Source organism: Marmota monax, unplaced genomic scaffold (assembly GCF_021218885.2).
Source record: "Marmota monax isolate L192 unplaced genomic scaffold, Marmota_monax_Labrador192_F-V1.1 WCK01_AAM20220418_F8-fsc00117, whole genome shotgun sequence".
NCBI lineage: Eukaryota > Metazoa > Chordata > Mammalia > Rodentia > Sciuridae > Marmota > Marmota monax.
The window spans coordinates 5,270,785-5,296,461 of NW_026693023.1; the positions used below are offsets into that span (position 1 = coordinate 5,270,785).

General features: G+C 37.4%; 1 protein-coding gene across 8 annotated transcripts in view; it reads left to right on the forward strand.

Moving 5' to 3' along the window:
* Unc5d (unc-5 netrin receptor D) overlaps positions 1–25,677 on the forward strand; it is a 524,947-nt gene that overhangs the window by 264,815 nt on the left and 234,455 nt on the right. For all 8 annotated transcript variants that reach the window (XM_058582323.1, XM_046453286.2, XM_058582325.1 and 5 more), the window contains exon 2: positions 24,882–25,100. In XM_058582323.1, the coding sequence (XP_058438306.1) occupies positions 24,882–25,100 (219 nt within the window). The remainder of the gene's footprint in view (positions 1–24,881; positions 25,101–25,677) is intronic.

Below are 25,677 nucleotides of genomic sequence, written 5' to 3' on the forward strand. Positions count from 1 at the left end.
TTCCTTTATTAAGGAAATATATACTGATTTGTGTCCTTTCTGCTCAGCAGTCCTCATACATTCATAATGTGCCCACATGTACACAAACATTAGTACAAGGTGGCTAGATTGTATTTAGCATGTGGACCAGTAGTTTGGCTGCTTATGCCTGTGGATATGTTGTACAAAGGCAGATTTTGCTATCTGTGTAAGCATTTTTTTTTAGTGGATCCTAGGGGGAGGGGTATAATGAAGTATACCAGAGGACATGTAAAGAATATTCATTGTGGAATTTTTTCCAATTTCAAAACAGAACAAAAAGTAAACAACCCAGAAGTCCATTGACAGCCTACATGAATAAATCATGATATATTCACACAGTAGAACACGACTCTGAAAATGCATGAACTCCAGCCACAATTGTTGGTAAGGATGAATTTTAAAAACAATGTTGAGTTCAAAAAAGCAATCAGAAGAATATGAACGGCCAATAAACATATGAATAGATGTTCAACATCATTAGCCATTAGGGAAATACAAATCAAAACTGTAATGAGTTCCCACACACTGGTATGGCTATAATAAAAAAGACAGATAATAACAAGTGTTAGTGAATACGTAGAGAAATCCGAACCCTCATATATTGCTGATAGTAATGTAAAACGGTGTTACCACCAGGAGGAGGCTGGCCATTCTTCAAAGTTAAACACACAGTTACTGTATGACCCACCATTACTCTTAGGTTACATACCAAGGGTAATGATGACACATGCTCATAAAAAACATGTTCATGAATATTCACAGGAGCATTATACATAATAGTGAAAATGTCCCAAATGTCCATTAACTGATGAATGGCTAACCACTAGCATATTCACACAATGGAATGTTGTGTAACAATATGGGGAATAAAATACCAAGACATGCAGTTATGGGGATATACTTAAAAATACTGTGCTAAGTGAAAGGAGACAGATGAAAGGAGACACTTATACACAATTTCATTATGAGGAGAGCCCAAAATAGCAAATAATAGAAACAGAAAGTGGGTTAATAGTTTCTAGGAGCTGGAATAGAGTGGAAGTAATCCTGGTATTGGTTCAGGATTTCTTTTATGGTAATGAAAAGTATTCTAAACTTAGATTGTGGTGATATTTGCACAACTCAATGAACATACTGAGTTGTACAGTATAATTTGGGGAATTTTATGCATGTGAATTATCTATCGAAATGCAAAATTCAGAGGCATGCATGTATGCTGCTACAGTTTTTATAAGGTTCATGAGCAGTCAGAAGCTATCAGCTCAAAAGTCTGTTGTCTTGGATTTTGTGTTCTTATGGTAAAACCATAAATATAAAGGAGGGATTCTCCCGAAGTAGAAAAATCTCCACCATAAAGAGATATTTGCTACCCCTGAGATTGAGACAGGGTGGAGGTCTTAAAGAGTATTGCAGATTAATGGTGCTGGAAGTGTCCTTTTTTCTTGGATTGAGTGGTGTGTTTATTTTATGATAGTGCTTCATTTCTAATGTTTACAATACATGTATTGCTTTAATCAATGGTTGCTATTAAAAGTCCTGTATGCATCAAATACTTTCTAATTACTGTTTGAATGCAGCCTTCTGTACCTTTTGGAGGAGTTGGTGCATTTATATCAATAGAATAGTTTGTGTTCCTACTAGTCCTGTTCATTTAGAGAGACCTGTAGGGAGAGACAAAGGCGATGTCATGAAGAGATGTCCCTTGATTGAGCAGTGCCTTAATGAGTCTTTGGCAGTATGTGTCTGTATTAGAATATGAAGAGAATGAAATTTTATTTTCTAAAACTAAGGATTTTTTAATTCCTTCTTTGAGACAGAACAGGCAGAGAAGAAATGGATAAGGAAGGGTCTCCCCAAAATGACCAAACTATATCATGTTGGAGAAAACAAATTTTTTTTATGAAAATGGATATCTGTTATCTAACTTATGTTTTCCTACAATGTAAAATGCCTTTCAGCTTTGAGGACTATGGATTAAGTCAAATCTTCAACAAAGACTGTATAAAATTGTTGGGCCATCTAAACATTTTTTTAGAAAATCATGAAAAAGAATATTCTCTTGGACTGGTTGATCTATGACAGAAGAGGAATGGAACAGATGAAGGGGGAATTAAAAAGGTAAACTAATGAGGAGAAGCAGGAGCTAAGAAAATGCTCAGCCTTCCAATCTTCAACTCTAAACTCCCTGTTGAGATTACCAGCTGTTTGCTCATCCCAGCCCTATGACTTACATCCTCCAGGGATGCTGTGTTGGTGGGAATTCCTTGGAATCCTATTTGAATCATAAAAAGGTACTTTGCCCCTGGGTTGCAATATTGTCCCATTACAGACATCCCCATTTAATTCTTTTCTGTTTCTATATGCCCATTTTTCAAAATTGTAAAAGTTACATGGTATTTTAAGCAACTACTCTAAGGGTGTTATTGGATCATGTAAATTGGATCTCATCAGCATCTTAATGAACAAACTCTCTTTATCCCAGCCTTAATCAAAATGTTTTTTTTTTAAAAATTAGAGCACTGATCAACTATCAGGCTCTGTGTGCTTCCCTCAGATATTAAACTTAAGATCCTTTGAGAAACAGTACACAGGATTGATTGCACATCCAAAATCTTAGAAGTCATGACTGTGCTTCCCCACACTGTACCCAACTCCCCTTATTCATCTTATTGTCTTCATATAACATCTACTATTTCAAAAAGTAACATTTACAAATGTTCAGTTTGCTCTGAGAGCATTTTTGGAGTAAATTCTGTAACAATGCATTAGATAACTGATGTTGTACTTGGATGCCTAAAGTCTGATTTTAGAAACCACTTCTCTAATCAGTTGTATGCCCACTTTGTGGTAATCTGATCCAAACTCAATTCTCCTAGTCTTTGATGAGCTCTCATGTGGAAACAAATCTAAATTCTGTCAAAGATTGATGTTTCCCTTGCCCTTTTTCTGATCAGTGGCACCCTCACAGAACTCCAAGAGCTTGTGAAGATGATTACAATGAGCTTGTGATTTCAACCAGTTCCTGAAATGCCTTGGGATATTTTTACCTTGTGAGCTGTTTAAGCAGAGAAGAAGTTTCATCTAGAATGAAAGAAATCATTTGAGGCAACTTTGGATTTAAATGTTTTTTTTTTTTTCACTTGAAGCTTGGATTTATATGGTAGAAAGAACTCTATTAGAAGATGTGTTTCTAGCTGTCCAAATTCAACTCTGCTATAAACTACCTGAGGAAAGGTACACAAATTACTTAGAGTCTATGATTAGTACTTTTCTTATATTGGTTGGTCTCTGTAGTCTCTTCTGTTAATATGCAGTGCTTCCAGAAATTAGACTGAAATACTCAGCTCTGTTCTGCCTTTTTCATTACAAACACACCCCAAATGTCCATCTGAACCCTTTTTTTTCAGCGATTTTTTTTATTTTTATTTTTTTTTTTAATTTTTTATTGTTGGCTGTTCAAAACATTACATAGTTCTTGATATATCATATTTCACCATTTGATTCAAGTGGGTTATGAGCTCCCATTTTTACCCCATATACAGATTGCAGAATCACATCAGTTACACATCCATTGATTTACATATTGCCATACTAGTGTCTGTTGTATTCTGCTGCCTTTCCTATCCTCTACTATCCCCCCTCCCCTCCCCTCCCCTCCCCGCCCCTCTTCTCTCTCTGCCCCCTCTACTGACATTCGTTTGTCCCCCTTATATTATTTTTCCCCTTCCCCTCAGTTCCTCTTGTATGTACTTTTGTATAACTCTGAGGGTCTCCTTCCATTTCCATGCATTTTCCCTTCTCTCTCCCTTTCCCTCCCACCTCTCATCCCTGTTTAATGTTAATCTTTTTCTCATGCTCTTCGACCCTACTCTGTTCTTAGTTACTCTCCTTATATCAAAGAAGACATTTGGCATTTGTTTTTTAGGGATTGGCTAGCTTCACTTAGCATAATCTGCTCTAATGCCATCCATTTCCCTGTAAATTCTATGATTTTGTCATTTTTTAATGCAGAATAATACTCCATTGTGTATAAATGCCACATTTTTTTTATCCATTCATCCATTGAAGGACATCTAGGTTGGTTCCACAGTCTAGCTATTGTGAATTGTGCTGCTATGAACATCGATGTAGCAGTGTCCCTGTAGCATGCTCTTTTTAGGTCTTTAGGGAATAGACCGAGAAGGGGAATAGCTGGGTCAAATGGTGGCTCCATTCCCAGCTTTCCAAGAAATCTCCATACTGCTTTCCAAATTGGCTGCACCAATTTGCAGTCCCACCAGCAATGTACAAGTGTACCCTTTTCCCCACATCCTCGCCAGCACTTGTTGTTTGACTTCATAATGGCTGCCAATCTAACTGGAGTGAGATGGTATCTTAGGGTGGTTTTGATTTGCATTTCTCTGACTGCTAGAGATGGTGAGCATTTTTTCATGTACTTGTTGATTGATTGTATGTCCTCCTCTGAGAAGTGTCTGTTCAGGTCCCTGGCCCATTTGTTGATTGGGTTGTTCTCTTATTGTCTAATTTTTTGAGTTCTTTGTATACTCTGGATATTAGGGCTCTATCTGAAGTGTGAGGAGTAAAGATTTGTTCCCAGGATGTAGGCTCTCTATTTACCTCTCTTATTGTATCTTTTGCTGAGAAAAAAACTTTTTAGTTTGAGTAAGTCCCATTTGTTGATTCTAGTTATTAACTTTTGTGCTATGGGTGTCCTATTGAGGAATTTGGAGCCCGACCCCACGGTATGTAGATCGTAGCCAACTTTTTCTTCTATCAGACGGCGTGTCTCTGATTTGATATCAAGCTCCTTGATCCATTTTGAATTAACTTTTGTGCATGGCGAGAGAAAGGGATTCAGTTTCATTTTGTTGCATATGGATTTCCAGTTTTCCCAGCACCATTTGTTGAAGATGCTATCCTTCCTCCATTGCATGCTTTTAGCCCCTTTATCAAATATAAGGTAGTTGTAGTTTTGTGGAATGGTTTCTGTGTCCTCTATTCTGTACCATTGGTCCACCCGCCTGTTTTGGTACCAGTACCATGCTGTTTTTGTTACTATTGCTCTGTAGTATAGTTTGAAGTCTGGTATCGCTATACCGCCTGATTCACACTTCCTGCTTAGCATTGTTTTTGCTATTCTGGGTCTTTTAGTTTTCCATATGAATTTCATGATTGCTTTCTCTATTTCTACAAGAAATGCCGTTGGGATTTTGATTGGCATTGCATTAAACCTATAGAGAACTTTTGGTAATATCGCCATTTTGATGATGTTAGTTCTGCCTATCCATGAACAGGGTATATTTTTCCATCTTCTAAGATCTTCTTCTATTTCTCTCTTTAGGGTTCTGTAGTTTTCGTTGTATAAGTCTTTCACCTCTTTTGTTAGGTTGATTCCCAAGTATTTTATTTTTTTTGAAGATATTGTGAATGGAGTGGTTGTCCTCATTTTCATTTCAGAGGATTTGTCGCTGATATACAGGAATGCCTTTGATTTATGCGTGTTGATTTTATATCCTGCCACTTTGCTGAATTCATTTATTAGCTCTAATAGTTTCTTTGTAGACCCTTTTGGGTCTGCTAGGTATAGAATCATGTCATCTGCAAATAGTGATAATTTAAGTTCTTCTTTTCCTATTTTGATGCCTTTAATTTCTTTCGTCTGTCTAATTGCTCTGGCCAGTGTTTCGAGAACTATGTTGAACAGAAGTGGTGAGAGAGGGCATCCCTGTCTTGTTCCAGATTTTAGAGGGAATGCCTTCAATTTTTCTCCATTCAGAATGATGCTAGCCTGAGGCTTAGCATAGATTGCTTTTACAATATTGAGGTATGTTCTTGTTATCCCTAGTTTTTCTAGAGTTTTGAACATAAAGGGATGCTGTACTTTGTCGAATGCTTTTTCCGCATCTATCGAGATGATCATACGGTTCTTATTTTTAAGTCTATTAATGTGGTGAATAACATTTATTGATTTCCGTATATTGAACCAGCCTTGCATCCCAGGGATGAATCCTACTTGATCATGGTGCACAATTTTTTTGATATGTTTTTGTATCCGAGTGGCCAGAATTTTATTGAGGATTTTTGCATCTAGGTTCATTAGAGATATTGGTCTGTAGTTTTCTTTCTTTGAAGTGTCTTTGTCTGGTTTAGGTATCAGGGTGATGTTGGCCTCGTAGAATGAATTTGGAAGTTCTCCCTCTTTTTCTATTTCCCGAAGTAGCTTGAAAAGTATTGGTATTAGTTCCTCTTTAAAGGTTTTGTAAAACTCTGCTGTATACCCATCCGGTCCTGGGCTTTTCTTAGTTGGTAGTCTTTTGATGGTTTCTTCTATTTCCTTGATTGATATTGGTCTGTTTAGGTTGTCTATATCCTCCTGACTCAATCTGGGCAGATCATATGACTTAAGAAATTTATCTATGCCTTCACTATCTTCTAATTTATTCGAGTATAAGGATTCAAAATAATTTTTGATTATCTTCTGTATATCTGAGGTGTCTGTTGTGATATTGCCTTTTTCATCCCGTATGATAGTAATTTGAGTTCTCTCCTTCTCTTCACTAGCATGGCTAAGGGTCTGTCGATTTTGTTTATTTTTTCAAAGAACCAACTTTTAGTTTTGTCAATTTTTTCAATTGTTTCTTTTGTTTCGATTTCATTAATTTCAGCTCTGATTTTAATTATTTCTTGCCTTCTACTTCTTTTGCTGTTGTTTTGCTCTTCTTTTTCTAGGATTTTGAGATGAAGTATGAGATCATTTATTTGTTGGTTTTTTCTTTTTTTAAGGAATGAACTCCAAGCAATGAATTTTCCTCTTAGAACTGCTTTCAATGTGTCCCATAGATTCCGATATGTTGTGTCTGTGTTTTCATTAATCTCTAAGAATTTTTTAATTTCTTCCTTGATGTCTTCTATAACCCATTGATCATTCAGTAACCTATTGTTCATTCTCCAAGTGATGTATTCTTTTTCCTTCTTTTATAGTTGATTTTCAGTTCCATTCCATTATGATCAGATAGGATGCATGGTATTATCTCTACTCCTTTATATTGTCTAAGAGTTGCCCTGTGACATAATATATGATCTATTTTTGAGAAGGATCCATGTGCTGCTGAGAAAAAAGTGTAACTGCTTGATGTTGGGTGGTATATTCTATATATGTCAATTAAGTCTAGGTTATTAATTGTGTTATTGAGTTCTATAGTTTCCTTATTCAACTTTTGTTTGGAAGATCTGTCCAGTGGTGATAGAGGTGTGTTGAAGTCTCCCATGATTATTGTATGGTGGTCTATTAGACTCTTGAACTTGAGAAGAGTGTGTTTGATGAACATAGCTGCACCATTGTTTGGGGCATATATATTTATGATTGTTATGTCTTGTTGGTGTATGGTTCCCTTAAGCAGTATGTAGTGTCCCTCTTTATCCCTTTTGATTAACTTTGGCTTGAAATCTATTTTATTTGATATGAGTATGGATACTCCTGCTTGTTTCCGAAGTCCATATGAGTGATATGATTTTTCCCAACCTTTCACCTTCAGCCTATGTATGTCTTTTCCTATCAAATGCGTGTCCTGTAGGCAGCATATTGTTGGGTCTTGTTTTGTGATCCATTCTACTAGCCTGTGTCTCTTGATTGGTGAGTTTAAGCCATTAACATTTAGGGTTATTATTGAGATATGGGTTGTTCTTCCAGCCATATTTGTTTATTTATGTTACTAAACATGGTTTGTTTTCCTCTTTGATTATTTTCCCCCCTTTACTGTCCTACCTCCCACTGTTGGTTTTCATTGTTATTTTCCATTTCCTCTTCCTGTAATGTCTTGCTGAGGATGTTTTGAAGAGCTGGTTTTCTAGCTGCAAATTCTTTTAACTTTTGTTTATCGTGGAAGGTTTGAATTTCATCTTCCATCCTGAAGCTTAATTTCGCTGGAAACACAATTCTTGGTTGGAACCCATTTTCTTTCAGTGTTTGAAATATGTTATTCCAGGATCTTCTAGCTTTCAGAGTCTGTGTTGAAAGATCAGCTGTTATCCTGATTGGCTTACCCCTAAATGTGATCTGCTTCCTTTCTCTTGTAGCTTTTAAAATTCTCTCCTTGTTCTGTATGTTGGGCATCTTCATTATAATGTGTCTAGGTGTGGGTCTCTTATGATTTTGCACATTCGGCGTCCTGTAGGCTTCTAGGATTTGGGGTTCTGTCTCATTCTTCAAGTCTGGGAAGTTTTCTCGTATTATTTCATTGAATAGATTGCTCATTCCTTTGGTTTGAAACTCTGTCCCTTCCTGTATCCCAATGACTCTTAAATTTGGTCTCTTGATGTTATCCCATATTTCTTGGATGTTCTGCTCATGATTTCTTAACAGTCTTGCTGAGCTGTCTATGTTCTTTTCAAGTTGAAATACTTTATCTTCATTGTCTGATGTTCTGTCTTCTAAGTGTTCTACTCTGCTGGTAGTATTCTCAATTGAGTTTTTAAGTTGGCTTATTGCTTCCTGCATTTCTAGGATTTCTGTTTGTTTGTTTTTTATAACCTCTATTTCCCTGTATAGTTGATCTTTTGCTTCTTGGATTTGTTTATGTAATTCATTGTTGAAGTGATCTTTCATTGTCTGATTTTGCTGTCTGATGTCTTCCTTGAGACTCCAGATCATCTGAAGCATGTATATCCTGAATTCTTTATCTGACATTCCATCTGCTGCAGCTATTACCTCTTCTAACGTTGAGTTGACCTGCATTGCTTGTGGTCCTTTCTTTCCTTGTCTCTTCATACTGTTCACGTTCCTTTCTACTTGGTGAAACTGTTGTGCTATTGAATTTTCCCCCTATATATTTATATTGGTCTTGTATAGTTGCAAAGTCTCCCTCGCAGGCGCGGGTGGCGGCTCTGCCCCTCCTCCAATTGGGGCAATGTGCCTACCACGCCGGCAGGCCGCTGGGCCTGCTCTGCCGGTCGGTAGCAGGTCTGCTGACCTTGCAGGCGCGGGCGGCTGCTCTGTCCCTCTGCGGGCCGCTAGGCTTGTTCTGTCGGTGGTCGCAGTTCTGTCTACTTTGCAGGCGCAGGCAGCGGCACTGCCCCTCTGTAGGCCTCTGGGGCTGTACTGCCAGTGGGTCGCAGGTCCGCCTACCTTGCAGGCGCGGGGGGGGGGGCGGCTCTACCCTTCCTCAGGCCACTGGGCCTGTTCTGTCTCGGTTGCAGGTCTGGCCTGTTCTGATGGTGGTCACAGTTCCGTCTACCTTGCAGGCGCGGGGGGGAGGGGGCGGCTCTGTCTCTCAGCAGGCCGCTGCTCCTCTTCTGCCAGTGGGTCGCAGGCCCGCCTACCTTGCAGGAGTGATTGGAAACTCTGCCCCTCCGCGGGCCACTGGGCCTTTTCTGTCAGTGGTCACAGTTCCGCCTACCTGGCAGGCGCGGGGGGTGGGGGGCGGCTCTGCCCCTCAGCAGGCCGCTGGGCCTGTTCTGTGGGTGGTCACAGTTCCCTCTACCTTGCCGGCGCAGGGGGAGGGGGCGGCTCTGCCTCTCAGCAGGCCGCTGCTCCTCTTCTGCCGGTGGGTCACAGGCCCGCCTACCTTGCAGGAGTGATTGGAAGTTCTGTCCCGCCGCGGGCCACTGGGCCTTTTCTGTTGGTGGTCACAGTTCCCCTACCTGGCAGGCGTGGGGGGTGGGGGGCGGCTCTGCCCCTCAGCAGGCCGCTGGGCCTGCTCTGTGCGTGGTCACAGTTCCCTCTACCTTGCCGGCGCAGGGGGAGGGGGCCAGCGATTTTTTTTAAACACAGCAAAATATTGACTTGTACCCTTGCTCTGATTACTTGCTTGGATAATCCTGATGAGTAGTATTTATTAACTCACAATTATCTTTAATATCTACCAACTTAATTAAGTGTATTAACTAATTCTATACAATTCTTTTTCCTTCAACTGCTTTGGTGAGTTAAGAACTATTTTTACTTGGAATTGCAATGGTACTGTTGCATTGGTTTACTGGAACATTAATTCACAATTTAAAAAAGTAGATATGGAAAGACATTGTTGTATAAGTAGATCATTTTCAAGAAATGAAAGATTTGATTATAAGGAGGTCACATGGATAAAATGCAATCGCACTTTCAGAACAACTTAAATTACTTTTGGAACCTCTGAAATTAGGAATGTATTCTTTCAACTCTTTTTTGTTGTTGTTGTTTTAATTGGGCAGAAAAGCGATGTGTTGCTTCAAAGGTATTTAGTTAGAGTAAAATCCAGTTCGGCTATTTAAAAAGAATATCTTCTTTCCTCTCTCTGCCCTGGAGCGTTCATAAAGAGTCTACAAATATGGTCTGTTATTTTGTGGGTTTCCCAAATATAACTGGCATAATTATCTTCATATTTGGCTCATTAAGCATTACATGTTCCTGTGAGTCACTGCTGCGTGACAGTGGCCCAGCAGTGGAACAGCTCCCTGAGAAAAAGGAAAAATGCACCAATCTGTCTTCATACTTTTACTGTTAAGTCTCTCATTGTCAGTTGAGAAAGCTGCTTTGATGTATAATTAATCTGACTAAAGTCTGGTGTGTTCCAGTCTCTACTAGAAAACTAGTAATCTGCATTTGCTACAGGCCCAGATCTTCAGCCAACCCAGGGTCCATATTTATCTTGAAGGTTTGTGTTGTTCCCTGCAGTCATTCTTCAGAAAGTAGCTCCCTGAGTCTTTGGATACTTTAGTTTTAATAAGAGCAGAGACGACCTCATCAATCTCACCTGGTTCCCTTAACACAGACACTGGCTCAAAAGGACTTAGCACCTTGGAAGTCAAATGGATTCCTTAATGGGTGGATGACTCTGCCAGAGCTATGTTTGTTTATAACTGTTTTATCTGGGACTAGTGGGGGTGAAGGACTACATTCTTAGGGTACAGTGGAAGATGAGTAAGTTACTTTTTATATTATTTATATTCTCATCTCTACAGAATTATATCCAAGAACTATAAGTATTGATGATGCCTGTGGTTATTGGTGAAGAGTTCTGCTTCCCCACATGTTTAAATTTGAACATTAGAGAAGCACGCCAAGGTATATAAAGCAGGGTTTATTTAAAAAGGGGTAACATGGACTTTTCCCGTGAGGGAGAAGGGGGCCGTAGCTAGTGTCCTGGTATCCTAAGAAGCCAGGTGTTCTGCTCTTTTTATATGACCTAGGCTTCCTTTGTTCTCCTGTCTTTTCCCCCTTATCTTTCTGCTTCCTGCACCTGTGACTAGACTCAGGAATGCTTGGTGGGAGGGCCAAAAGGTGAGAAACAGGTGGGCTGAAGGGGGAAGGGCAGGATGGAGTAGCCAAGGACACATTAACAATCTTAGAGCTCCCTGTAGGGAGGGGCAATTCCTGCAAAGAGTTACCTTTGCAGCAGGTGGGAGCAGACACAGTTTCTTGATTAGGGTGGAGGAAGGGCTCTGTAGGAATTAACATTTCAGTCCCTCAGGGGACAGTCTCCAACTTCCCAGATTCACTCAAAATAGGCCTCCTTGGTCCAACCTGACTTGATTTACCTATCTATACTGTCTGTCCTCTAATTCTGGCTTCCTTCTGAGATGAAAGATTTTCCCCATATGGGATTTTCCCTATATGGACCAAAAAAAAAAAAAAATGCAAAAAAAACCTCTTTCTACTTTTTTGCCATCTAGGAAAAGAGGATTAACCAGGAGGGAGAAATGTTTACCTCATATATACTCTTCCTGTAAATATTCAAATACCCTTTCCCATTAAAAAACAAAACAAAACAAAACAAAAAACTGGATGCTGATACATCTGATCTTAGATGGGCCTCTAGGACTCCCAGGCATAGTGCCTTTCACCCTAGCCCTGACTGTGAATCAGTGTGTATGTGACTGCGGCTCTGAACTCTGCATGCCTTCACTTCTGTTTTCATTTTACAGTGGAGTTCATCCTGTAGTATACTGTCACCTAGAAAAAGGATTTTTTTTTTTAAAGAAATTGGGGACATTTATAAATTGCATTGTGATACATTGAATATTAAAAATTGTTGGCAATCTCTTTGTTTATATTTGTTTTTGAATTCCTAACTGATCTTTTTAGGATCTTGTCTTATGCCTTTACCTTGTGTACCTTCAGAGCTCCTTCTTGTCTTGCCAGTGGCATGACCAGCAGATGAAGAATCCCTTGTATATGATAATCCTTATACTCCAGAGTTTCTTCCAAAAAAAAAAAACAACGGACTTCCTTTATTCAGTTCCTGCTGCTACACAAAATTACCATAGACTGGGTGACTTAACAGAAATTTATCATTCCCACTTCTAGAGTCTGGAAAGCGCAAGATCAAGTGTCACAAGATTGGTGGCTGCTGAGTCCCCTCTTCCTGGTTTGCAGTGGCCATCTTCTCCTTGAGTCCTCACATGGTAGAGCAGAGAGACATAGGAAGCTCTCCTGAATTTTTCAATAAAGACACTAATCTCATTCTTGAAATTTCCACCCTCATGACCTGATTACCTTCCAAACATCCACTTCCTGACATCCTATTGGGCATTAGGCTTCTAACATACATGAATTTTGGTGGGATACATTTAGTTGATCATAATGCTTAATCATGTTTACTGTGACTTCTGGAAACATCGAAATGTTTTTATATTTTTACATATATTATCACTTGTCCAATGGAAAAAAATTCTAAGTCTCAGTTTGCCTTTGCAGTTATCCATTTCAGAAATTGTGTTATAAGGATAAAATGATAATGCATCTGATATCTAGGATTTTTTCCAGTAAGGAACCTACCATATCTTTGTCAGTTTTCTCTGATGCTGTTGTGCCCATGTCTGTGTCATGCTGTTAACTTTAAACCCTGTCTAAACGCTGATTCTTAAAGTCTTGACAATATATTGTCTTTATATTTGGGCATCAAGTGTGCTTTATTCCTAATTTGTCATAATGATATAAATTCAACCCCTGATATGAAGACCAACTTCATTGGTCTTCAGTTGAAAAGACCTTGGGCCAATGGTTCTATAATCACTTAAAGATCATTACAAATATATGCTTACACATTCACATAAATCCATACATGAAATATATCCAGTCCCATGTTTAAGATACCAGAAAATATTTTCATCTTGAAACTTTGCAATGTCATTGTTTCTCTAATCTAATATTTGGAATTGTTGTAGAAACTATATTTGACCACAAGAGCACTGGAGTCAAAATTATTTTAATCAATATTTGGGCCACTGAGGTGGGGGGGAAATTCTGAGAGAAGGAGAAAATAATTAATAGTGTAATGACACTAGCATTCATTACTGTCTCTCCTACTTGCCTAATGTGAAAAGTTTAGCATTCTGTGGACTCCCCACATATTTGCCCTGCAAGTCACCTTAGATGTTAGGGAATGTTTCATTCTTCCTAGGGCTCATTGACCCATTTGATTGATGATTTAATATCTTCCTTTAAAGTACCAACTAATGTTGGTTTTCTTTTTTAATTTCAAAAACTGTTCAGTAGTAAGACAGGTCATTACCGATCTCCTGACCTAGTCCTTGGGTTTCACCAAAATTAAGTGCTTGCCATAAGCCATAGATTCATGCATGCTATCCACCTGTTGGTGATAAATAGCAGACTGTAATTAACCAGCCACATGCACATGATTATCTGATTCACATTTATTTGTATGTGAAGGTAGGGGGCTGAGATGGCTAAATAATTAAATCACACAATGATGTTAAGCTTACTCTATTAGAGTGATCATTTCCTTTTCCTCCCATTCTTCTTGCCAGCAGATCAGGATTCACCCCAGGGTGATTAAGCTGATTTGGTAATACTAAGATACTCAAGTATTCTTTTTTGTTTTTACTTACTTTCTTTCTTTTTTTAGTTCTATTGTTTTTTGTTTGTTTGTTTGTTTTTGTTTTAGTGCTCTTAGAGTCATTTTACAAGGTACAACTTCAGGTCTTTAAATGATATACATAAAGCTCTTTACCATACATTATGTAGCAAAGGCAAGCAGCTTTAATCTTCTAAGTTCACCTGGGTCCCCAAATTGGTTACTGGATTATTAGCTCAGATATTTCTTTGTAAGGAAAAAGTATGTAAAATATCCAGGCATTTCCTAGATTGTTGCTGAGTAGACTGGGCTCTTACTCTGCAGTTTCTCTCTCATACCCTGCTCCCCACAAAATAACCAACATGATAGAATTCTACCTCTCTATTTCATTCTTCACCATCCATGCATGTCTTAACTTTAATAATTAACAACAATGCCTTTTATAGATTGAGTACCTTTAGTATCATCGTTTAGTACATTTAATATCATCGTTCATTTGCAGCTGTCTGCTTGAATGTACACAAAAGCCTTGTACTCCTATATTATTCTCTCTTCATCTTGAAGAAGGCTAATGTAGGTTAGATATCTTCCTTCATAGTCAATTAGCAAGAGAGCCTGGATTTGAATCTAGCTCCATCTAACTATGAAGCCCATGTTTGTTCCCTTTTTATCAAGGCTCTCTCTTGATAAAAAGATCTCAAGTGGAACAATATTTTGTGCTTCCAATGCTGCTCAGTATAAATCTGTTTCTGACAGTGTCTAGCATCTTCTCTAAGGAGGATAAAGAAATTAAGTCCCTCTCTATTGTACAGGTTCCACATCCCAATCAGATAACTGTCAAATCAAATCAGGACACAGCTTCAATTGCTGGACACTAGTGCCATGTGGTCTATCGTCAGTCTTTACTAAATACCACATCCCAGCAGGCTCAACTAAATCTGTGTATTAGGAAAAATAACAAAGGAATTAAGGGATTTCACATAGGCATCAAAACTTCATCCATATATCAACATTTTATGTGATTTTCAGAAGAAGGACTTTGTTGCACAAAGAAGGTCATCTCATTAAGAAATGCAAAACAAATCCTGTTCCTTTCACTTTTCTTTATGAATCTTCCATGTAAAATATTGATTTTAAAAAAACAGATACATATTCTTCCCTGCATAAAACCGTCTTTTGTCTAAAGAAAACCATTCTGTTCAGAATTGAGTTTCATTTGGAATAGTGAAACTGATGTCTTGAATGCTGTAATTAAATTAATGAATTGGAAGACATATTATAAAAAGCCAAGTGCTACTGCTGTCATTTAAGTCCTTGATCTTAAGACAATGGAATCTATACATTTCAGTTATGATTTATTTCTTTTTATATATTATAGAGCTGCATTTTCCTTAAAACCATGTAAATATAACATTTCAATGATAAGAAAAAAACTGTGAATAAGCAATGGAAATGAAGGTAAATGAAAATAGTTGATACACATTTTAATATTTAATGTTGGCTAGTAATTGAGAAGTATCTATTAAACAATTAATACTCCTTTAATGCACCAATTAAAATATATCCCAAAAAGATTATGTTTAAAGCTGGTGAGGATAAGGAAAACTGGTAAATCCCTATGATACTAGTGCCTGTGAATTTGCATACTCCTTTTGGAAATAAATTTAGCAGTGTGTCCTTTGCTTTCAGTATATCTTATTGCGGATATCATGGTCACAAAGTTTCAACACAGTTTCATTTATTTATTTATTTTTGATTTTTAAAGTTTATTCAAGGAAATTTTATTGAGTCTCAGAGCTGTTTAGCCACTGGGGATATAAATAATGAACAAAATTCTCACATCTGTTGCTTTCATGGAACCTACAGTCTAGAAGAAGGTGCATTGATATACATTAATAATTAAACAGTAGTACAAAGTATTATGGAAGGGCAAAGAGGAATGTAACCAACACGGAATTTTTGAGGTTCAGGTAGGGCTTCACATAAAAAACCTCAGATTAGCAGAACCTTAAAGATGTGAATGGGCTATCAGGAAAGAGGGGAACATTTTTAAAGCATGTGTGCAGGCAACAGGTAAAGAGTGCTGAAATCTCTGATAGCTTTAAGAGGCAGTCCTTAAAGCTATCAGGTGGTGAAGTGATAAGCCATGAAGCTAACTAGAGCTATAAGGAGGAACCTGATCATAGAAGGCATGGTCAGTCATCTTAAAAAATGGGGAAATTACCAGAAGGATAGAAGCATTTTAACTCAGTAGGATGCTTTTGAATTGTATTTTGAAAAATTCATGCTAAATTGCAATATATAGAAGGAAGCAAAAGAAGACAAGAAAGAATTATGGCCAAAGACAATTAGGAATAGTGGTAGTATTTGAGAAGAATGATGGTGACCAAGAGAGGCATAGAAATGTGTTAGTCAGCCTTCCATTACTGCGACTGACATAACCAAGAAAACAACTTAGAGTCTGAGAAAAAGTTAACTTAGGGGCTCACAGTTTCAGAGGTCTTAGTCCACAGTCAGTGGGCTCTATAGTTTTTGAACTGATGTCAGGCAGAACATCAAGGTGGAAGGGCATGGTAAAGGAAAACTGCTGAGCTCATGGTAAGCAGGAAACAGAGAGCAGTGAGGAGCCAGGGAGAAGATATAGTCCCCAAGGGCATGCCACCAGCAGCCTACTTCCTGCAGCCATGCCCCACCTGCCTACAGTCACCACACAGCAATCTGCTCAAATTTAACCCATTAATGGATTAATCTTCTGATTAGGTTATAGTACTCACAATTTTATCATTTCACCTCTGAACATTCCTGCATTGCCTAACACATGAGTCTCTGAGGGGATAACCCATATCAAAATCATAACAATAGGAATAAGAATGAAGAGCAGACATAGAGTTTGAAAGAATATTTAGGAGACAGTCAATATGGTTTAATTAAAAAAATTGAATGTAGAGGTGGAATGGTGGAGAAGTAGATGATACCCAGGTTCTAGAGTCATTCTTGGATTTACAGAAATTAGCCAAAGCATGAGTCTGTGAGAAGGTAGGCAGTAAGTTCTTCAGGCATATCGAGGGTATTTGGGATGTTTTGGTGAATATGCCAGGAGACAATTTAATGTATGGATTTGAAGCTCTGGAGAGAGACTGAAAAGAGGTAATAAATTTGCACATAATCAAAGGATAGATCATAAGTGGAGAATTGTATCAATGAAAGCTAAAATTTGGGTATAGCTAAGTGCTATAGGGAAATAATAAAATCATTGACATAGCTATTCTTAGACAACCATAAAGTTTTAGTTTTATGAGACGTTAATACTAGCATGACAAAGTAAGAACAGATGCCAAATGTATGTGTACCAGTATACACAGGTCAAAATATTAAGACTACATAGGAAAAAGATACTGGAATGCAATATAGCAAATTATTAGTAGCATTGTTTTGGGGAACTTGTAGACAATGGGTAACAATTTTAATACATATTTTATTTTTGTGTAATTTAGTTTCTTATAAGTTATACTGTTCGAAATACTTAAATAGATCATAAAATGTTAGTGAATATATTTTTAGTTTTATTGGTTTTATTAAAATGTTGTGCAAGTTCCAAGCCCCTCATAAAAGGTAATTTATAAGATTATTTTCCAGGTAAAATTTCTCAATAACATAAAATTTAGTTGTAAATTTAATATTTTATGTATCACCAAAACAAAGCAGTGTTGTAGAATGGGGAAAATACTGTTCAAAATGTCAGTACATAGGTTTTTACCCTGAATCTGCGCCTCAGTGCTCTTTCCAAGTTGCACAAGCTCCAAGGGCCTAGATAACTTTTACAGTAAGAGAGTTCCAGATTTTATCTAAGGTGACCTCCCATTCTGTTCTGTGTCCATCTCATATAACAAAAATTCTTTCTCGCCCTGTTTAGTCAGTTCAGCCTGTATTTAAATTTTGTGAAATGGTCAATCTCAGTTTTTAAAATGTGACCTGACATCTAATGGAAGAATATTTATTTTAAAGGGAATTTTATGTTTGTTTCTTATATTTCTGTTTTCCACCTTTTGTTTCTTCTTTTTGTCATAAAATGATTGAAAGCCTCTGCTGTATTAGTGTGCAGAACATAAAACACAAAGCTTTTCCCGAAAGGTAATTTTCCAAGAATGAAAAATAAGAGAATGATGTTTGATTGTTTGGTTTTCTGTCATTCAGTGTTGCATTAAAACAACCATTTTTCCATAACTATGAATGGCCTCCCTCTTGAAAACTGTCAGTTACAAATGAAAAGTGATAACACTTTGAAAGCAAAGCCTTTCCCAATTTCCAGTAGGTTTTCAGATGAACTTGAACGCTAGTTAATGGTCCCCATTGACACACAAATGTATCCATTGTTGGGGGAGAGATTGAACAATTTATAAACTTCATTCCATACACTCTTATCAACAAAATAACTTTTTTTAAATTTTAAAATGAATATTTTTATAAATCTTTTATTTAATTACTTTCTATTTTTTTCTGTAGGGCATATTTGTTATTTGCTTTTTCCCTCATTCACAGATTTTAAGACTTCACTGTTAGCATTTTGTCTTTGTTCCGTAACTATTTTTAGTTTGTAAGCTCCTAAGGAAAGTTAACTATGTCTTAGTCATGTTTCTATCCCCAGTACCTAGAATACTATCTAATCTTAGTAGCCACATACGTATGTCTATTAAAATTATATATTATAGCTGGGTGCAGTGGCACATTCCTCTAATCCCAGTAATTCGGGAGTCTGAGGCAGAAGGATCAATTTTATATATATATATATGTGTATATATATATATGTATATATATAATATATATATATATATATATACACACACATACATACACATACATACACACACACACATATATATATAATATATATATTATATATATATAAACTGAATATTTTAAGGTAAATTTTAATAATTTGGGGAATAATGAATGTGCTCTTGTAAGTTCTGCTGAATTTTGGAGTTATTTTGTTTCTAGAATTAATAATGGCCCTTATAGTTTCTTTGAATGTGTTGTAAGCATTGCTCAGTGTCTTACAGTCTTTCATCCTGCAGAATTTAAGATCTGCTCACTGAAATAATGTCCTTGGCTGACAATATATAAAATCAGCACAGGTAAGGTAAACTATGAAAATCTAATGATATAAAACACTTCCATTTTTATTAGGGGTAGGAAAGAAGGCAAAATGGTTTCCTAGTCAAAAAGGGAAAGGAAGGAAGGAAGGGAGGAAGGGAGGGAGGGAGGGAAGGAAGAAGGGAGGGAGGGAAGAAGGAAAGAAGGAAAGAAAGAAACATTTATTGGGGCCTTAGAGTAAGAGTTTGTTTCATAAATTGTATTAACAATTTGGTATATAAACTTCAGGCTGTTGTTCTGCATTAAACAGGTACAATGATCCCTTATCTAATTAAGTAACCATATGGAGACAAGTCACATTTACATATAAAATAGAGAACCCAGCCCTCATGTGATGTCTTTTAGATTATGTAACTTACTTTCTTGGGTGTGGCTTTCTTCTCTGACTTTCATATTGCCATGGATCAGTATGCTCATAGGTCACAAATGGAATTTAAAGAGCTAAGTAAGGTGACTTACTTCATTTAAATATTTCTGAGAGAGGGGCCCTGGGATATTATGAAATCTCCTATGTTTAATTACTACTTGCCTAAGAAAGCCAATAGTTTTGGGATCTGGCAAACAGGAAATCCAGTGTGTTTTATTACTCTGCTTTGCAGGATAGCCACATGTCTAGTGTATGGCATAACCATTTGCTACATGTGTACTGGTTAAGTGCTTTTCTGCTTGTTTTCAGAGTTCTTAACCTAAAAGAATTTTACTGGATTTCCTGTAGGTACCAAGTAGTAAAAAAAAATGTTGTAAATAACAGTTCATATCACAAAAAAACATGAGAAGAATATGATAATAGTAAGCACAAAATTGAAATGTAAGTCTTAAGAAGTTTGGGAATTGGAATCATAGGGATTCAAATTATAAGTCTTTTTTCCTATTTATGCTATAGTTTATGATGAAAGTGGTAGTAATGGTGGCGCATGACATTTATGTAGCATTTAATCATTGACTACATTTGTTAAATATCTCTATTTAATATCACAAAATACTAGTAGATTTTAATCATCTATTTTTATGGGTAAGAAAAACAGGCCCTTGGGGTCAACTGCCAAATGCAAGGTTACAGTAAACTAGACTTGGTCTGGGGATTTGATTCTAAAGTTCTTCTGTGTCACCAGATTGAGTGTTTGCATTGTTTTATGGTTGCTGATTACAATTTGAAACAAATACAATTATGGTAAAAATACGAGCATACTCTAGAGACAGGAGATTTTTTTTTTAAAAGTATATTTAAATGTTATGGCCTCTCAAGAAAAAAAAAAAGTATAACTTAGAATTATTCAAACCTGTTGAAGCTCAACTTCACTCATCATATCACCCCATGGGTGGTAGTCCAGGCTGTCATGAATCCTGATTTGGGGTGACTGTGACATGCAGTGTGTGCATTTTCATTAGTAATTTAATACATCAAGTTGTCAATATCCACAGTTTTTTTTGTGGTTAAAAGGGGTGGAATGACAATGCCTTTGTCCCCTCCCTTTTTTCTTGCAGAGGTACACTGTCTTCTGTTAATAGTCCTGTGTTTTAGTTGAAGGTGTGTTTGTTCAATATTCCTGCTTAACAAGGCATATGGATTTCCAAATGATACGTAGAAAAATCTTCATTATTTTTTTCTCAAACAATGACTCTTCTTTGACTTCTTCTGTTTTTTATTAAACTCAGGACCTTAAGCATGTGAAGCAAGCAGTCTACCACTGAGCTATACTCCATTCCCTGAATTTATTCTAACTTTGGTGAGGATGCCTCTTAATTTGAGTAGAGTTGGTTGAGTACTTGTTCTTTCAAAATATTTATTTTTCAAAATTTTCTCTGGAATGTGTCCATAACAGCCATCCTGGCCTGTCTTCATAGGCTAGCTGACAGGGTAACTACATGATCTTTAAGACAAATGTCATATTTAATGGAAATGGTGAGATGCCATGCAGATAATGTGTCCTTTTATTTCACCTTTTTGGTTTTATGAACTGCAAGCAGACACTCACTAAATCACAGTAGCAGGCTTGCAGTTTTTGTCACCTGAACTGAAATGGCATTGTGAGCTGGTTAGTCAGATACCTGTATTCAAATTCTGAGTCCACCCTTTACTGGCTATATGGCCTTAGACTAGACATACAATCCAAGCATTTCCTCAAATGCAAAATGGGATATTTGCAGTACTGGCCTGGGAGTGTATTGAATCCAGGTAGAGGGATATTGCATGACCTGTACCAATCAGTAAGTGGCAGTTTTTACTTTTATTTCCTGCTGGCTGAGTTTTCACATTCCTTAGCTTACCAAAACTCTTTTCTTATATGCTGTTGGCATTGGCATTTATAAAATGAAGCTTAGAGTTCTGGCTTTTTGTTTTCAAGGAGAAAGACCAAGCTGCATCCATGGGGAATATTTTTTTCCACAAGTAACAGAAAAATCTTGACAATCAGACGTTTTAAGCAAATAGGGATTTGTTAAAAGCCATCCACTAATATCTGGGATGGGTGTCTCCTGGTGTTGCTTCTGGCTCTCAGCCATTTCACTGTGGGACTTCCCCACAGTCAGGGACTGGATTGTTCCTTCTGTACTTTTCCTTATAATCTTCCCTAGTTAAGGAACATAGGGAGAAGGACAGTACAACCCACACCTTTAATCAGGGAAATAAGAGCTTTTATGCAAGTGTCTGTTTTATGACTCAGTGGCTAGATGAGTGACACTTTACCATGCCCACCCCCAAGGATGTCACCTGAGTCCTGACTTTTCCAGCCTCTTCTGTAGAAGTGATGTGGAAGAACACAGTTGGGTGGCCTTTGTCACTAGCATTTGTCATACAAGATCTTAAAACTTTTCTCTGAATTATAAGTAATTGTAAATGTATTAAGATGACAGTTTTCCTGAAAGCAGAAAAGTATTCTTGCAGTCTCCTACAAAAGTATTTATTAAAGTAAATGACCTTCCCCCACGTCGACTCCTTTCTGATCGACACACTCTGTGAGCAATTTCAAGCCTCTAAAATGGTTCCCACTTCAGTTTCTATTCCTCTGTTTTTTTCCCTTCTCTTTCCTTAAAGAATCCCCTAAGAATTTCCTGAAGAATTCAGTTCCAAACCATTAGGTAGGGCTGAGCCCGATGGGCATGGATGGGGTGAGCAAGAGGAAGGTGTCCTGGTCCTATGGGGTCAGGAAGGAGTATCCTGGAGAGGCTGCTTGCAGAGGGATCCAGACTCCTGGCTACCAGGAATCCAACCTCAGGCAGGGTGTTGCTGCCCCATGATTAGAGCCTGACCCCATGGGTGAGTGGGGAGAAGGGACCTTCCCTGGATAGACAGCATTAGATAAAAATCACTCAAACACTTCACTATGCAAAGCAAAAACAGGAAAAATATCTTGTGCACCTTTTCCACTTACTTCCTTTATTTGTTGGAAGGATGCAGTTAAATGATAATACATATAAAATGTATATGTGTATGTACAATCTCTCACCTTCCCCTGCATTCTAATAAATCATTTTCCTTTGTTTCTTGTTTTCATGGATCCTAGCCTTTGATGTATGCATAGTTTTGACATTGCTTCAGTAATAATTAAGATAAAATGTTCCATTCTATTATTTTTTCTTTCTCTCCTCTGAACATTAAGATTGATTGACTCTTAAGGAAGGTCCTTGGGCAGCCAGGACACTTACCCTCAGACTTCTTCATTCCTCTCTCCTGCATACTTTATCTAAAAGGCATTAAGAAAATGGCAAGAGGGTAAACTAATTGCTTTTAGATCTATGTTTTGTGAGTTGATAGTTAAAACTTGATTTATTATGTAATCTACTGCCTATGTTTTTTGACATTTTTATTTATATTGGATAAATGTGCTCTTGTTATTAACTTAGAGCTATGACCCCTTTCTCATCCCCCTCCCTTTTCAGATTGTTACTTTTCAGACACATTCATATGCATTCCTACCTGTTAAGCAAAAATGCATCTATCAAAATGTATGTCTGCTCACTCAGGCTAGCTCTCTAGGTTTGGATATGCTGTGTATGCTTTATCAGGTGACCCTTTAATGCAACAATGAATTACTTTGGCCATAGCTCAAGCCCCTGGTGGGTGTGTGAGCATTTGATGCCCATATAAAATCTTTTAATACCTTTGTCATTTCCTCTAATGCATGGGTTTACAAAATCCTGCAGGGACTTGGTATTTATTGAAGGTGGAAATTGGCATGAGCATCAGTAGTAAAATAATAAATATTTTACAAAGTCCATTGTAAATAAATTTAATGTATTAAAACACCCCCCTATAATTCTATGATGAAATCGCTCTTACTCCCTATGACCTATACACATTTTATTTTCTGAGTGACTTTATTGTAATTTCATAAAATAAACTCTTTGTCCTTAGCTTTGAGAATACTTGCTTTATAATGATTTTTTGATGCTTCCAATTGCTTACACATGAGTTATTTTTTTCCATTGCAAATGGAAGGCTTATAATCCCTTAAGCTCTTTTGTTATTTGAGGTTGTTTTTTCCCCTTAACATGTATTTAATAGGGAGAAAATCTTGTTTGGGACAATCAAGCTATTATTATGTTTAATTCATTGCAGTAGCAAATTTGCTTGTGTGTTCCCTGTGGTAAGGAGACTTGTTTTTAAAACTCAGTGTCTTTTATTTTCTTCGTTATATAAAATACCTGTTAAAGCCCCTGCTCTCCCTGTTTCTTAGTAATTGAGAATTTTTCCTAAAATAATGAATTACCTTTGACAATGCTTTCTAATTTAAGTTGTTGACTTAAGTGTGAATGATAAGACATTCCATCCCAAATGTAATTGATGGCATGCAGAAAGCCAAGCTGGGTCACAGGCTCTCTCCTGGGAGTTGGATCTGGTGGGTGTAATTGTTTTTCAAGTAGTTCACTAGGTGACTTTTCTCATTATAGGTTTGAACAGTGGTTTGGTCTGAAGGCCTATCCAACAGCTTAGTTGACCTTGGTATTGAAATCTTTGCTTTCTTTAATCTTCTAGTGGGATGGCTTTTGAAAGCCACAGGATACCTGTCCTGGCTGTCTCCTCGATGCTCACCACTCACACATCTGTATCCCTGATCTTGTGGTGTTTCCCAGGATTTAAGTCCTTGCTGAATGTAGAGCAGAGGCAGGAAGCAAAATCTTGGCTCTAGCTTTTTCTTTTTAATAATGCTTCATCACTTCCCTGAGGTTAAGGGAGAGCCCTATCTGTGCCTTCCCTTTGAACAGATGTTATCATAGCTGCTAACTACATGGTCAGAGCTATTTTACTGCTGTGTTTTAATTCTCAGCCTTGATTAGTGCAATTCCTAGTGTGTCATGGTGAAGTGCTGGGGGCAGAGAGTGGGCCGAAGGCAAGGAGAATGAACCCACATTCATTTTGAAGAGATAGTTAGTTGGTGAGTTATCTAAGGTAGGATGCCAGATAATCCAGTTTCATAGGTTTAAAAAAAATGGGGAACAGTTTTTAATTTGGGGAGCTATCTTCTGACTGAGTACCTTCTACCATGATCACCTCTGTTCACTCAGATGTGGGAGGACAATATCGATTCTCCTCATTTTTTTTAAAGATTTTGAGGCAGTTTGCTGTCTTTGTTGACTCTTCTGAGATGATGACTTGCCAAAGTGAACTTGAGGTCAGACCAACCCCACAAATATTTATCCCACAACACTCAGATTCAAAACTCAAGTTTTAGGGTTCTCATATTCATTATTTTCATTTGTCCAACAGACTCAAGGTCTGTACACCCGAAGGTACTATATTATGCTTGCTGAGCTTCTAGAAGATTTTCATCTATGCCAGTCTTTCAGGCATATCATACTAACATGATGAGTTTTCCAGCCTATGTTCCTAAAGATGGTGTGAGTTCAGTATTTTGTTCTCATTTATGAACTTTCAATTTAAGCTGTGTTCTGATGTTCTCTTCAATTTCATAGGAACCGACAACGGTGAAGTTCTTCCTGATTCCATCCCATCAGCTCCAGGGACACTGCCTCATTTCATAGAGGAACCAGATGATGCTTACATCATCAAAAGTAACCCTATTGCACTCAGGTGCAAAGCAAGGCCAGCCATGCAGATATTCTTCAAGTGCAATGGCGAGTGGGTCCATCAAAATGAGCACGTCTCTGAGGAGAGCCTGGATGAGAGTTCAGGTAAGAGTGCAGAGCAGTCTGCTGACTCCATGACAGCTCCCCACCTCTCCCCCCCCCACTGTGTTATGTATGGGAAAGACTAGAAACCACCTGCCATCCTTTATTTAAATGAGTTTATATTAACATTATCCCAGACATTGAAGATGTAGTTGATTCCACAGCTCCTTTGATAGCTATTCTAATATGCTGCAGAGGCATTTTTCTTGGTCTATATAGCTTTCAGCATTTAACACTGGATGGAAGTTAATATTCTCTTTGGAAATTATTCTTCTTGGAATATTAACTTCAGTTGCTGTTTTCATTTTCTGAATTCTAAATATTTTGAGACAAATATTAAATCTTTCATCAAACACATTTTAAGTACCATTATTTTAATTTCTTTTAATACTTCCTCCTATATATTATTCTTGTATACTTTATTCTCCGCAGTTGGTGGCTTTGGAGTACTCTTGAAGATTTTTTGATTACTGTGTATTGACGGATCCCAAATTAGATCACTGTATTCTAGCAGGATCTCTTACATGAAAGACTTTCAGAACCATTTTTATTAATAGTTTGAGTGATAAATAATGATGAT